General features: G+C 40.1%; 1 protein-coding gene across 1 annotated transcript in view; it reads right to left on the reverse strand.

The window, feature by feature from the left end:
- The window catches only part of TMTC1 (transmembrane O-mannosyltransferase targeting cadherins 1), a 234,329-nt gene that overhangs the window by 126,167 nt on the left and 92,080 nt on the right, over window positions 1-16,082 (reverse strand). The window contains exon 6 of the mRNA XM_081058527.1: window positions 652-733. Coding sequence (XP_080914653.1) covers window positions 652-733 — 82 coding nt within the window. The remainder of the gene's footprint in view (window positions 1-651; window positions 734-16,082) is intronic.

The raw sequence follows: 16,082 nt of genomic DNA on the forward strand, positions 1-16,082 counted from the left end.
TTGGTCTTCTGGCTTGCATCAACCCACAGAACGTAGTAGAAGCTACAGTGTGTCAGTTCTGTACTCAATCCTTCAGAAGTCCTGCAACTTTTGGGTTGTTCTTTGAGAACCTGCTGCCATTTTGTAAACAGGTCACGGCTATCCTGCTAGAGACAGCAGCCACCAGGAGATGCCCTACAAGAGGAGATATCACAGACAGACTACCTAGCCCGGCTGAGCACTACATGCACCTGCTTGAGTAACCCCAGCCCAAAATCATAATGAGCAGCAGAACCATCCAGCTGGATGCTGCCCAAACTAAAGCATTTAGGGCAAATAGATGGCAGTGGTTGTTTTAAGGCGCTACATTTTGGGGTGGATTGTTATGCAGCAATAGATAACTGAAAGAGTCAGGTTTGTGCTGCTGAGACAACTCCACATCAGCATTTCGAAAGAAACTGGTAAAATATTATAGTTCGCACCGTCTGTGTCACTGAGTTCACACATACCTTCTAAGGCTTTGTAACATTTATGGCATGTTAACTCTTTGATCCTAAGATCAAGCTGTTGGAATCTATTGCTGATTCTTTTAAACAATCTGGATCATGACACTGAGCCAAGTTAAAATGAAACATCCCTTATCAGATATTTCAAAAACATGTATGTACTTACATAACTTATGACCAAAATGGCCCTTTTGAAGAATGGCCTCATGGTAAGCAGGAAATTTCTATTACTGCTTGCTGTCAGATACCTGAAATAGGAAGGAAAAAAATCTTAAGTGTCAGAGTCCACCACACGTTAACTTCTCCTTTCAATGTGAATATGCTGCAGCTCTGAAAAAGGCTGGAAAAGACCGAAGCCAGGAGTATGGCTTCAGGAGCCAGACCACCTGGGCTTCAATCCCTCACCTCTACTGATTACTGTCTGAAAGACTTTGGGGCAAGTTTCTTAACATCATTGTGCATCTGTTTTTCTCACGTTAATAATTAAGTTGTAGGTAATAAATGAGATAATCCATGGAAAGGACTAGCACTATTAGCTATAAATATTACTATCCCATCTAATCCCAAATAATCCGGCCATTCTGGCAACTACATGGGTATACTGGTCACAGGGATGACCTTAAACAAAACAGTTAGCTACTTAATTTGAGAGGCACAGTGTGTCCCACCTACAAAACATCTCACCAATGTCTTTCCCATAAAAACAGAGGACACCAAGGCTGTGTGAGGTTAAATAATTTATCCAAGGTAACAAAGTAGGCACCAGTGGTGGGATGAGAGCTCAAGCATAAGCAGTGGACACTTTTCTCACCTGCCTGTGGTGTTTGGAACCAAACTAGGTTTACACGAATGTCAACTTCTAGTGGGGCAGGAACTTATATGGACCAAGTATGTGCCATAGAACACCCAGTTGTACGAAGTGGGAGCTCCATATACACACATATGAGACGTGATTGGCTGGCTTTAAAAAAACGACAATGAAAGGGAAGCAAGAAGGGACTATTAATTAACAACCCCCAAGCAAAAACCTAAACAAAGCACTTTCATCTACATACAAACTTTTCTATTTTAAAATACAGAATGGAGGGAAAAAAGTCAAATTGAATCATATAATCCTGCAAGCATGTCCCACCTCATCTTTATTTCCCCTACCCTTTTTTCTTGTTTCTTTTACCCTTTTTAATCCAATTTCTCCTCAAAGGATTTCTCCCCAGAATCCCTTAAAATTTGCATTTGAATGGGCTCTCCTTACACAATGGGAATATTCTATAGAACAGAGTTCCATTAGAAAGACTTGAGTGGGTAAGTATCACAAAGAAATGTTCACCTTGACAATTGCTTACAAAATATATGTGGTTCTCCTGTTTTGTTAACAGTTACAAATGTCCAAATGGCACTGTAGGGAGGTGAGAGTGTTACTCCGGGGCGGGTCTTTTCCTTCTCGCTTCCCTTTTCCTCTTCCTGGTTCATAAACAGCTGAAGATCTGAGCTTTTCAGTATTTAATGAGTGCAGAAAAAGCGTGAGTCCCAAAAGATACCCCAGAGAGCCAGCGTTTAGCAAGCTCTGGACTGGCTCCATCCCCAAGCACTACTTTTACATTCTTTTTTTTCTCCCTTAGCTCTCAAAAGAGAACTTGGCAAGGAGGAAGGCCAGGGATACTGTCAACTTGCACAATGCAGGTGCTTCGTTCATGTTCCAAGATCGGCTGTAGGCAGTCCAGCACATCCTGAAGCTGCACACACGATTTTACGTATGTTTCCATCTGTGTATTTCTCTGGGGCAAAGTCCTTGGCTGTGATCTTCAGTGCTAACTGGGTCTGTGATTCCAAAAGGATTAACCTAAGCGTGTTCTCTCAGCTCTGCTTTGACTTTGACTATCCTTTCTAGAATAACTTAACAAAGACCAACGATGGGTGTTTCTGCTATTCCTTGATATAAGACAAATAGCTGCAAAAAGGGGATGACAAGGAGGGAAGGAAAGGTGCTGGAGTCGAAATATACATTTGAATAAAAACGGGCTTCTTGGATTGGTCTGCTTTTGGAAGCTTGATTTTTCAGATTACTTCGATTGCTGGTTTATTTTTACACAGTAGAAAAATTAGAAGTGGTTTCCTTTCTGTGAAACCACCATAGTGTTTATGATTTTTTTCAATGTTAAACTTTGGTAAGTTCCTGTTTTTATTTCACTACAAACTCACTCTAATGGTTATTTCAGTGAGTTATATGTATAAAGTGTCTCTTTATAGAAATTCTTCCTCCATGAGAAATTCCATTTCCTCAAGAAGGTAAGCTCCTGGAGGTGCCAAATAATTTACTCTTAAATATAGTGTCCGAAAGCAAAGAAAGCCTAGAATGACATAGAGAGAAGTGGCTAAAAATATGACCCCTTTTGAAGACTTCTATTTTCAGTTGTTTACCAATAAAAATCAGTATATAAGCCAAAATGTCATGGCCCCCTTTTTTTGGTAAACACGAGGTCAGAACTCTCTAAGCTCACAGAGAGCCTCTCAAGTGCTAAATTCTCTCTATCCCTTCCTCTTCCCTCACTCACAACAAAATTGGACAATGCAATTTTCTATTAACATCCACCCTCTCAGCAGATCATGTTTAAAAAGTCAGCACTAAATGTAACTTCTTCCTGAAGTTCACCCTCCATAGCTACTCATGCCTCAAATCCCATTGAGAAGTGTCACTTGAGACCAGGACAAGTCACCCTGAATCATTTACCCATAATCCTGAGGGCTAACTAAATGCTTATTATTTTAAGTCACTGAACTTTGTTAACACAGAGTTATTGTGTCCATAGATAATTGATATAGTAAGATGATCAGTAAATGCATAGGGACCCAAATAAAATTTAAAAAAATATTTACCTTTCTCCAATCAACTTCTTTTCTTTTTCTATGTTTTCCTTACCCTCCAGTATTAGACCAGGGTCCAAAATAAGAATGCCACTTGGATGGTACTGTTTCCCTTACCTTAAATTCTGGTGGTTTAAATGAAGATGTATACTTCCCAGCCCTTTTTAGAATCTATTAATCTATCAACACCTGATAATTTTTGCCTTAAGACTAGCTCCAGTTGCAAATAATTCAGATACAATGAGTTGTTACTATTTAACATTGTACCAATCAATTATGAAAAGCTATATACAAAATTCCTTCTAGAACACCAGTCATACTGATTTCTACTGCTTTTTCAAGGTAACAAAAGGAGATTAATAGAGTCATATACTGTGGCAGAAAAAGAAAACTCAAATTTGGAGCTTTTTAGAATAAGAATTCAGAAATTTACTTCTCTTTGAAACACAAGAAAAAAGATGTTTCAGTTGACCAAAGTAGCAAAGATACAGCTCACATCAGAAAAGATTATAAGCTTAACCAAAACAACAAAAGAAATTTGAGTGGGGTTGGGTTCTCTCTTTAATGCAATCTCCTTGAACCCATAAAGTACTTCATCTAAATCTTAATAACCAATGGCTACAAAGGATCAGAACAACCTTTGATGTCCCCTTTGATATTCAAAAGCAGATTCTGAAGGGAAAGAACTAACTATTCTAAGAAGACAATGATGCATTTCTCAGTTCTATCCACTCAGAAACCAAAATTGACTTTCAATACCCTATTCTGTGGCTGTGGTAAAATTTTCTCCAAGAAATATTAAACTTAACACACACAAAGGAAAATTTACTTAGATTATCACACATAGAATGGTAAAAAGAAAGACAGAGACATTGGGGAATGTAATTTCAGTTCTCTTAACCATTCTGAAAATCAAAGTTGGAACTGGAAGGGCTCAAAACAGCTAGGTAGTTTTACAGGTGAGGGGAAAAAAAGAAGCACAGAAATGTTAACTGACCTGCAAAAGGTCCGCGTCAAAGGTCAATGAGTTTAGATTTCATTAACTGAGTCACAGGGTTTAATTTATATTCCATCTACAATGAGTTTAGTCATAGGCCCCAAGTTTTATTCCTTCCACATGTAGCAAAAATTCAGTTTTGGTAATATCACCCTTTCTGTCATTAACAGTCTCAGGTAAGTTTCAATTTATTAATAATAGTGAATACTTAACCAATCCCTGTGCTAAGCACACAACCTTTTCAATTTCATTTAATCCTCATGCCACCCTGTGAGTCCACACTTGTCCCCATTGCATGAATGAGGCTGAAGGAAGTACTTATTCAGGATCTGGCAAGTGGCAGAGGTAAGACCCGGATCCCAAACCAAAGCATCCACTACTCTGCAGGGCATCAAAGTAAAATGGAGCTAGCTTATTCGGCATACTTTCAACATCGATTATTTATTAAATGGCATTTCTGCACGTAAACAACACCATGACTTCTATGTAATTAGAAATAATAACGTTCACCTTCACTACCTTCATCTGTCCGTACAGATCTATAATAAGAACTATAATAAAAGTTTTTGATACAAATGAATGAACTGAAGCAGTGCACAATTCTTAAAGAGTCTGTTAAGATGCATCCTTTTAAAGGTTAATGTATATACTGGTTGTGATGTAGGTGATGTTGGATCTGCCAGCAGTTTCTGAGTGTGGACTGGAATCGTGTCTCGTGAAGCTGAAGAATGGAAACACAGACCAGGAGAGGAAAAAAGTTTTAAAAAGAGGATAGTTTATTAGAGGCAGGAGAAGAGGTTGCAGCTCCCGAGCAGGAGGGAGTGCCGAATGGGGGTGCCCCCTGACTGAGGCAAAAGTTCTAACTCTTATACCTTCCCTTGTCTGCTTGGGGAAGGGGAACGGTTTGAAGAAGGGAACTTGTTTGAAGGAGGGAACTGGCGCTTGCTAATGAAATTCGTCTACCAGGTTTGTTCTGCTTGCCCATCTTAAAGGAATTAGCAAAGTAACCCACTCTTTATCTATCAGATCAGCTCCATTTGTCAGGCCCAAATGAATTTTATGATTAACCTCAAGGCCTTGTTACATTATGTCCTGGAGTGAAGGAGTGATTTTTAGGATATGGCTGTCTTTGTTTATTCTACCAGGGACCTCCCTGTCTACCTAGGGACATGCTGACTCTCCTGTATCAGTCGCTGCCGGTAAAAAGCAAGATCCAAACGCAAGCTCCACGTACAGTGGGCTCATTCAAAAACTCTAAGTGAGAAAAGATGGCTAGGAGAGTGTGACCAGAGCTCAGCAGGTGTCACTGCACTGTGAGATGACCAACTAGCCAGCCGCACAGAAAGGAGCAGAAACAGAGAGTAGGAGATAAGGGGTGACATGAAGCTGACACCTGAGGAAGATGAGACGTGAATTAGGTGAGAAGACAGCAGTATGAAGGGAGTGAAAAAAGTTCATTCTAGCTGCAGGATCTAATGCTGGCAGAATGGTAAGCAGGGAGGCTGGAGAGGCAGGCAGAGGCCACTCCACCAGGAGCCCTCACATCCCATTGTGGAGTTGGGACATTATTCTGATGGTAACGAGCAGCCACTAAAGGGTTTATGCAAAGACGACCCAATCTGATCTTCCGCATAGCGGCATCCACACTGTATGACACTGGTACAGTGCCTGCTCTGAGGTCCGTGACAAAGGGCAAAGGGCCCAGCAGCTCCATGGGGGAAATAGCGGGCAGCAGTTATTCTGGAAGTTTCTGTGATATCAGTTTTAGAAGTAGATGAGAGATTTTAGTCTACATGGATGAAGAGACCTTATCATAAGGATAAATAAATGCATGTGTTGTTACATTTATTTAGCAGTATGATTTAGGTGTGAAGTTTTTCTTACTGTCCTTTAATTTTGTGTTCGTTAGTCATCAATTTGGTGTATGCATAAAAACGTTTTACTAACCAGACTATTTAATTTGCCAAAATAAGATACATATTATGTGTTTGTCCGGCATTTTCTTGTCAAAGGCCTCTTCAATCCAGTCAGAGAGCACTGACCCCATATTACAGATCCAGAGCTCTCAGAGGCTGGATCCATGCCTTGGGTTGCATGGTGTGGTCTCCTCTCCAACCACACCATAAGACAGCGTTTGCTGTGAGTTTTCCCTTATTACCTGTCCAAACTGACTGCACACCAGAGACTCTAAGGAATCCTGCCAATCGAATCATTACTACTTGCAATACACATTTGTACAGGTACGCAAGTAAACTTTTACACTAAGAAAAAGATTTAAATCAGCCAATAATAATATAATCATATATTCTGAACCTCTTATTGGGATACATTGGGATATATAATTGTAATTAATTGTAAATTTAATTACAATTAAGCCACTGAAAAGGAGTCTTTAATATTGGGACTGTCCTGGTAAACTGGAAAACACACTTTATGTGAAAACAACATCAATAACAACAATAATAATAATAAAATAATAATAATAATAGCTACCGTTTAGTAAATGCCTACTGTGCACTAGGCACAGTTCTTCTGTGTATAATCCTTAGCACTTTCCTATAAGATGTGCACTATTCACATCTTCATTTTACAAATGGGGAAACTGAGGCTTTCATGGTCACGTAACTTGTCCCAAGGTCCCGCAGGTAGTAAGTGAGGGAAGTCAGAATATAAATCCAGACTGTGCCCTTAACCACCAATGCTCAGCTACCTCTCACATCATTACTAACTAATCTTTGTCCTAACCTTCCTAAGAGAATGCCTGCATTTCAAGCACTACTCTCAGAAGTACAAACATATCACTAAAAAGGATGTTTAAAAGGATGATAATTCAGGATACCAGGATATATCTGATCAATTTAGGAAATTAACAAAAAGGCCGTTACAACTTTATCACTATGAAAAATGACAAGCGAATCTAACAGCAATATTCAATTTAACAAGCAAAATATTGGACACTGAGTTAAGTCCTAAAAGCAATATATAAAAGGGATAAATGCGTACATTTAATTTAAATATCAGCTAATGATTATTGCGTGTGAAGGGGTTCAGAACAGGCCTCCCCAAGATGTGCCACCCTGGCATGTGGATTATTTGCAGCTCAAGGCAGCTGAGACCCTGAGGATTCAAAAGAAACTTTCACTTCTCCATTAAAGAATTTAAATTTTGAGCCTTGTCCATAATAAGAGTTTATCACCAGAAATAACTTTTTAAGACCTATCTATAGTGCAGGGCAAACTTCTAATTACTGAACTTCTGCAGCTCTTATCGTCCTTCCAATGACCTTTATCCCCTCTGAAGCCCCAAGGTGCCTTACCTCATCCTTGGCTCAGAATGTCATATATATCTCATTGTCCCTTTCTCTCTGTGAACTTCTCATGTATGTGGGGTTCCTATACATATGTATGTAACCAAATTTGCTTACTTTCTCTTGTTAATCTGTCTCACGTTATTTTGATTATTAGATCAGTTGGAAGAACCTAGGAGGATAGAGGAAAATTTGTTTCCTTCAACGAGTACAAACTGGGGGCCAGAAATCATTCTAAGCACATGTATTAATTCTTTAAACACACACAAGAACAGCAACAACAAAAAACAACTATAAAGCAGGTGTTATTTCTATTGGCATTTTAGGGGAAACTGAGGCACAATGAAGTGAACAAAGCTGCCTGGGATCATAAAGCCAGTCATCAGCAGAACTGGGGCTTGAACCTATGCTCCTGGTTCCTGAGCTGACACTCAGAACTACACCAAGGACTTTCTGTGCTTTCTGCACAGCCACAAGGAGGGGTGCACATGATAAAGGACGGAGGGACTTCAGAGAAGGAAGCAATCAACATGGGCTGGAAAGGGAAGGGAAGCTGCAGGGAACATGGGAGACCTGACCTGGACCAGGAGGACAGAGAAGATGGAGAGAAGGAGAAGTCAAGAGGGGCCAAGATGAGAGGGGCTCAGGCAGCTGCACAGGGATTAGAGTGAGCACTGCCCACCTCGGGAAAGGAGGGCTCCCGACAAACACCACCGGCAGCCCCCATTCCTGCACTCTCCTCACAGAGTTTCAGTCAAGTGTCTGAACTCTAAATAAAGGAAGTTAAACTGGAGCTTCAAAACCCTAAAAGTTTGAACAGCGTAGACTATCCCTAAATACGATTGATATTGATTGCATCTCCTGTTTGCTCAGCCACATATGAGCAAAGTGACTTCCCCGGGGCAGCTCCCTCTGTACTAAGCCTGCCCAGTCCTTACCTGGTATCACCTTGTCACAGGACTCTTTAGGGACTGTGGGGGAGGGAAAACTGCCCCTTTATTCCCCCTTGAGTTCTCATGACTGGACTAATAATAAAATTGACACGAGACCAGATTAACAGGAGAAAAACCAATTTAATACGTGTACACGGGAGATCACAAATGATGCTCAGGGAAATGATTGAAGCAGGCAGCTTTTTATACTGTTTAGACAAAGAAATAATAAATTTGTGAGGATTTGACAGGGAAAAAGAGATAGGTTTGGGTGCTCATTAGTGAGACATCTAAGCAAAATATGGGCCTGAGCAGTAAATCAGTAAAGCAGTAACAAGGTTTGTTTATATAAGCTTTTCAGCCTTGAATTCCTTAACTCTGGCTATCCGGAGGTCTCTTGCATCTCCGCCACCCCACCCCTCAACCCTCCGAACAAGGAGACACTTATTTCCTGCATTCAAGGAGATGAAGGGGGGTCAATGTACCCTTCTTGCAGCAGCTGCTTTTCAAGTAACTTTAATTCGAAATAAGCAATATACTATAGTGGGATATTTGGGGGCTGCTTGCCCTGAGCCTCAGCAGTACCTGGAAGCAGGGCTACCTCTCCCCAGCATCCCAACTCTGACCTGCTCCCTAGGATTTTCAAACCTTATGGTCAGTACCCGGGACACAGATTAGGTCACCACTGCTAGTAGGAGACGTCACCTTGTGCTACAGGTCAGCACCCTTTCTCCTCCACTTACTGCATCCCCCCAAATGCAGGCCAGGCTGGCCCTGCTGGAGCTCTCTCTATCCCACGTTTATGCTTGGCACTTAGGCTGGGCAGATCCGGGCAGCTTCGATTTAGGGCATGGAGAGGAGGAAGTCTCACTTAAACCTTTGCAAAGCCACTTTCTCCAATCCAGCGTTCAACCTCGGGCCCTGCATAGCCCGCTCCCTTCGTCCTCGTGTGCATGCTCTGAAGCAGCTCTTAACAACAGACCATGAATCGAGAAGCTCTCAAACACACATGGTTTTTGTGCAGCGTTCACGCAGAGGCCAAGGAGGACATTTGGCAGCCTGGGCTTCCTGCGGACCACGGCTTCTCCTGAAACAGATCACCTCCCTGTAGCGCTGGGCGTGCTGTGGTCAAAAGCCTGTGATAGAGTAGTTGGCCCAAGAAAACAACACCATTCACAGGGAGGTAAGCACTGTCAATGCTGGAGAAGAGAAAACTTTTCTTGGTCCAAACAAATGTACCCAGAGAGCAGCCCATTTCCTGGGCACCCACCCCCTAATAGCCCTTATGTGTGAGGTAGAGTGGGGAGCATTGACTGTCAAAGCTGCAAGGACCAGAAAGTGGGGATGGGTCATTCCTGCACAATCTTGGCAAACACCTTTAAAATTCACATTTCCTATAAGAATCTTACTATGGGGGACTCCACTTTTATTTCACTTGAACTCCATTTTTTACATGAAGGACAAATATGCTCTTTTTTTCAAAACGGTGAGATTTTAAGGCTTCGAGTCTAGGCAATTTGGTTTTATTCTAAATTCCAATGCTCAGGCACACTGAGAGCTCCTGGGGAGAAAGCTATGACTAATATTTCAGAGGAGAAACAACAATTACAGTGAGTGGGTCTTAGCACCGGGTATACGAACATAAAAACAATAATTATTCAGGTAATTGGCAGGATTTTAATATTTGTGTAAAATGTTTATCAGTATTGCAAAAGCCAGGAATCCATACTAGTTAAGTCTATATGCTTTTATTCAAATGCATACACTACATGGTTATATAATTTTTGGCTATATAATTTTTAAAACTTCTTCCTAATTTCCTTCTAGACCTGAGAGTCTCCTTTAGAAACATAATATAAAAAAATCTAAGTAGGGAGGTTGCCAAAGGAAGTAGAAATTCTAGTCCCAGTCATATTCATATACAGCGGGGGCAGGGGGGTGTAAAAAAAATGTATACACAACTTGTATTCATCTTTTGTTATCAGTATATATTGAGTATTACAATTTTAATTCAGTTTTTTCCTTTCCTAAAATGTGTATACATTTTTTTGGCACCCTCTGTATATTCACGTATTTAATTGTATTTATTTATATTTTGCTTATATCTTTCAAAGTGACATTCAGAAAATATTATCATAAGTTGCTAAGCTTTAATTATCTCTGTGTACAATGTCTTGGTTGCCAGAGGGATTGCTAAGGGTCCGTCGTGCTAAATTCTTAACAGATGGTACCCTTGATGTTACAGGGACAGCCAGGAATGGTGAAACAACCACAGGCCATGGAAATGCACAGAATCCTGGCTTATTCGGGTTCAAGCTGGGAAACTGAACATGCCCGTTAGTCTCCCTGGGTCACAGGTGCCTCCGCTATAAATTGGTCATCAGAATTTCTATCGTATAAGATTGATGAAAGGATTTCAATGAGATAAGGTAAGTAAATGACTCAAACACACTGGCCAGCCCATAAAGGAACCCAAAGTAGCCATTACTGGAATAGCGACGAGAACTCCACTGAAAATACCAGAACCCTATGGCTTATATCCTTCGTGGCATGTACATGTGTACACACACACACACACACACACACACACACGTGTAAAGGAATGCAGGTAAGATAAGGATAGAAAAAAGACTTCATCTCTTTCAAGTTTTATCAAGCTCCCGCCTTCGTGGAAGGAGAAGAAAGAGAGGACAAAATATTTCCTTAGAAGACAAAACTATAATTTGGCTTTCAACATTCTTGTTCACTGGACTCCTTGAATTCAGCTAGGATACTGAAGTCAGATACTCAGATATGTTGTCCAGGTTGTGCCTGCACAAGGGAGCTGGCTGAGGAGGTGGAATTGTGGTGACCTGTAAAGGATAAAATCCAACCCACGCTCTGTTCAACAACCCCTGACCTTGAAGCTGGCTGCATCTGCCCTGAGGAATGGGGGCTTTTTCCCAATTCATCCAAAAGAGCAAAAGGTGCCCTGACTCAAACATCACTCACCCACGATGCCCACACTTGTTTCTACTTCATATGATAAATATCCACTATTGGCCAGCAGCAGCCCTGATCCATTCATACCAGCCACGCATGACATAATATTTAGATCAACAAGGGACAACATATACAATGGTGATCCCATGAGAGTCCAATGAAACGGAAAAATTCCTATTGCCTAGTGACGTCATCGTCATCCTAATGTCATAATGCAACGCATTACTCACGTGTTTGTGGGGACGCTGGTGTAAACAAACCTACTGCACTGCCAGTCATATAAAAGTGTCACATACAAATATGTACTGTACAGAACACAGATCAATATAAACGATGACGTTACTGGTCTATGTATTTGCTAGACTATACGAGAACTTTCTATTGGTGTTTTAGAGTGTACTCTTTCTTTACAGTAAAAAAAAGTTGGCTGTAAACAGTATGCCATGTGACACCGGCAGCAGCCTCATACATCTCATGTTTACCATGTCTCGTCTCTCAATTGCATCATTTTCTCTTGTGCTTGATTTAATCTCATGTTGGTTTGTACAGTCTCATGCTCGTAGCCTAAGAGCAACAGGCACTACCACACAGGCGAGGTGTGCAGCAGGCTAGACCGCCTTGGTTGGTGTAAGGGCACTCTGCGATGTGCGCCTAATGATGAGCTCACCTACCAAGGCACTTTGCAGAAGGGATCCCTGTGGTTAGGCAGCACACAATTGTATCTAATCCCCACTGAACAGCTTCACTGTCCTAATGACTTTCACAGCAACTTGTTTCGTCTAACATTTCCATTTTCTTTGCAGCCAATTTCATTTTCTCACTGACTTATTATCACGGTGTTGCTTTGTTCCCAGTCACCAAACCATGTGCAAAGCAACTTCATGTTTAAATGAGGAATAGCATTTGTTTCTGTCTTAAGTGAGTTTTCCTTAGAGGTTCAGCATCGTGTTTTGCATAGTAGGCATTGAATTCATCAAACTGATTTTTAAAAAATCCTAATCATATATGTCTTAACACTACCTTTACAAACCCCACTGGCACAAGGGTCCAATGTGAGACTCTGATTTTAACAATGGCATTTTCCTGTCCTAAACTGAACTCGAGCACTATTATTAGTAAAAGTCTTCTGAAATTTTTCCAGTGTAAAGTTTCCAGATCCGAGTGATGTTCATGTATGAGACTGAATTGTCATTAAGGGAGACCAGCCAGTCCCGTCTGCTAGCACTGAGGGCTTGCTGGGACTTGGGACTTTTGCTGTTAACCCTGGGAAAGTCCTGGGAAAAGTAAAAGGATTGTGGTCACCCTGCTGTGCTGCTGAGTACCCTCCAGCAGGTTCCTGAGGCACAGTAGAATAAGCTCCTGTCAACCAAACCATACATTCTATAAAATTCAAAGACAAAATTGGTTTCCTTTTCTTGCCCTGGACACACACACACAAACACACACACACACACACACACACACGCACACCCCACACCCCTCTTGACCTATGACTTGCTATTCCTTATACATAAAAATTTAATCAAAAACAGGGTTTTTCTGGTGGCAGATATCTAGTAATTGGTTGAGCATGTTAATTCAGAAAAACATGAGAATTAGAATTTTCTCACCCACACTGTCCAGCTGTCAGACAAATCTTTTCTACTTGGATAGGCCAATACAAGGTATTTTTTATAGCATAATTTTATTAAAGTAACAGAAAGGAAAGGAAAGCCGGACGAAACAAGGGTGTAACCATTACAGTATTTAACCACTAATATTGTACAGCGTATCCTCCCTATGTGCTGCTACTGACCAAGGATGGACACTGAACATCAACAAGCATAAAACTGGCAAATAAAATGAAAGAATCAAGCATTTGTCCTGTGTTCCCTATGTAAACTGTACCCCCCAGGTAACCAAATATTTCATGAAGAAATGTTTCCCTTGATAGATGTTCTAGCTAATAAATGAAGAGAGAATGATAGAATTAGAATAGCACAATTTTTTCAATCCCTACTGAAATAATGAATCTAGGCATATGGCAACTCACTTCACAAAAAGAAAAATAACCAGAATTATTTACTTTCTCCTGGAAGTACAAAACACCATCTGTGAACTATTCTTGCCTAAAAAAGAAAACCTGAATGCAATCAAACCTCTAGATCTAGCTATCAATTTACAGGAAATACAGTGGATCGAAGAACACATCAATTGACATCATGGATATGCAGTCACCAAAATACAGACTGTGGGAAGCATCACAGGACAAAAAAACAGACAAAAAAACAAAAACAAAACCCAAGGCAATAGTGAGAACGGCAAAAATTCTCAGCACGAACACCGCATTCCAACTAAGAGACTTGACCAAATATTAACAGGGCTTCCAGCAGCCTACAGCCTAGTTCCTGGAATGATTCAGCCCACTTTTGAGTTCTTGCCTAGAAAAGCTCAGGGCTGTCAAAAGGATTTACTGTTTTGTTCTAGTCAATACCTGAAGACAGGCCCCTGTTTTCCTTTCTTGGAGCATTTATTAAAAAGGGTTTGTAACTGTGAATCCTTCCTCAGTCCTTTTGAGATGTATATGTATCTCTCAGAGCCCAGGAGTGTCTTTTTCAAACATCTGAAAGCCATTCCTTTGAAATGTAATTATCAGAAATGATAGGGCCTCTGTCTCCCAGTCTCTGTAGGAGAATAAAATCCTCATGTCAGTAATTACCAGCTTGGAGACACAACCAGCCTAATCACATTTATACTGACCAACCCTTTGTCATTTTCCACTTGAGTCTGCGGGCTCTCCCCCTCCCTACCTCACTTTCCCTTGAAAACACCCAATCACCTTTGCACACATTGCAATGGATTCCCCTACCATCAGCAGTTACTGAATAAAATCTGTTTTCACTGCTTTAACTAATGTCTGGCTGTATTTATTTTTGACAAGAGCCAAAAAAAAAAAAAAGTAGTACAAGAAGGGAGAAGAACCTATGGAATAATAGGGACTTTAAAGGTATATCAACCAATTGCAACATACAGACATTATTTGTATTCTGTTTAGAACAAACTAGTGAGAAAAAACATGATAAAAGGGGAAATGTAATGACTAATTTGTAGTTAGTCATTTGTAGTTGTAGTGTTTTTTTAGATATGGCAGTGCTATTATAGTTGTGTTTAAAAGAAGAGTCTTTTTATTGTAGCATTCTATTGACATATGTACACCTGAAATGATATAACTGTTGAAGCTGAAAAATGGGTACATGAGGGTTCATTACGCTGTTTTATCTAACTTTGTACATATTTGGAATATTCCATAATATATATATATATATAGCTTTTTAAAAATAAGGATGGTTATTTGACAGAGCACTAGTATCTATACTAAATAAAAAAATCTCCAAACTCAATAGAACAAAAAAAATTAAACAAGCAATCTAATTAGAAAATGAGCAAAGGATATGAAATGACAGTACACGATAGGATATATATATAGATGGCCAATAAACATGAAGAAATGTTCAATGTCATTAGCCATTAGGGAAATGAAAAGAAGACCGCAATGAGATAACACTGATTTCACCACAAATCTATTAGAATAGCTAAAATAAAATATAGTGACAATACCAAATGCTGGGGAGGATTCAGAGAAATTGGATCTCTCTTCCATGCCTGGAGGGACTTTAAAATGGTACAGCCAGTCTGGAAAACAGTTTGGCAGTTTCTTAAAAAATCTAAACATACTTACCTTATGACCCAGCAATTGCACTCTTGGACATTTACCACCGAAAAATGAAAATTTATGTCCACACAAAACCTGTATATGAATGCTCATATCAGCTTTATTTGTAAGAGCTCAACACTGAAAAAAAAATTGCACTGTAATTAAAAAGAACAAGTGTGATACACACACCAACCTGGATGGATCTCAAATATTATGTTGGGGATAAAAAAAAAAAAAAAAAAAAGGCCAGGCTCAAAAGGCCACATATTGTATGATTCGATTAACATAATGTTCCCAAAGTGGCAAAACTATAGAGATGGAAAACAGATTAGTGGTTGCCAAGATTTAGGGTTGGTGGCAGGGTAAAGGGTAGGTATAACTACAAAGAGACAGCATAAGGACATGTTTGTTTTGACAGAATAAGTCAGTGTCTTGATTGTGATGGTGCTTAAATGGATCTACAGGTATGATAAAATGGCTTAGAACTACATACCTACTCGGTACCAATGTCAATTTTCTGGGTTTGAGATTGTAATATAGCTCTATGTACAATGTAATCTTTCAGGGTAACTGGGTGTAGGGTGAAGGGGACCTCTCTGCACTATCTTTGCATCTTCCTGTGAATTTCTATGTATTCTTAAATAAAAAGTTTCTTAAAACATCAACCTAATCTAATTCTAAAGCCCATGTCTTTCTCCCTGTGCCATGCCGCCCCATAATTGAAGAACATTAAGTCCAAAGCATGAATAGGTGTTAAAAATACATATATTCAGCATCTGCAATATCTTATTTTGAAAAGAAGTTTAGTATAGGCTGAGTTTGT

This window comes from Rhinolophus hipposideros, assembly GCF_964194185.1.
Source record: "Rhinolophus hipposideros genome assembly, chromosome: 9".
NCBI classification, from domain to species: Eukaryota; Metazoa; Chordata; class Mammalia; order Chiroptera; family Rhinolophidae; genus Rhinolophus; species Rhinolophus hipposideros.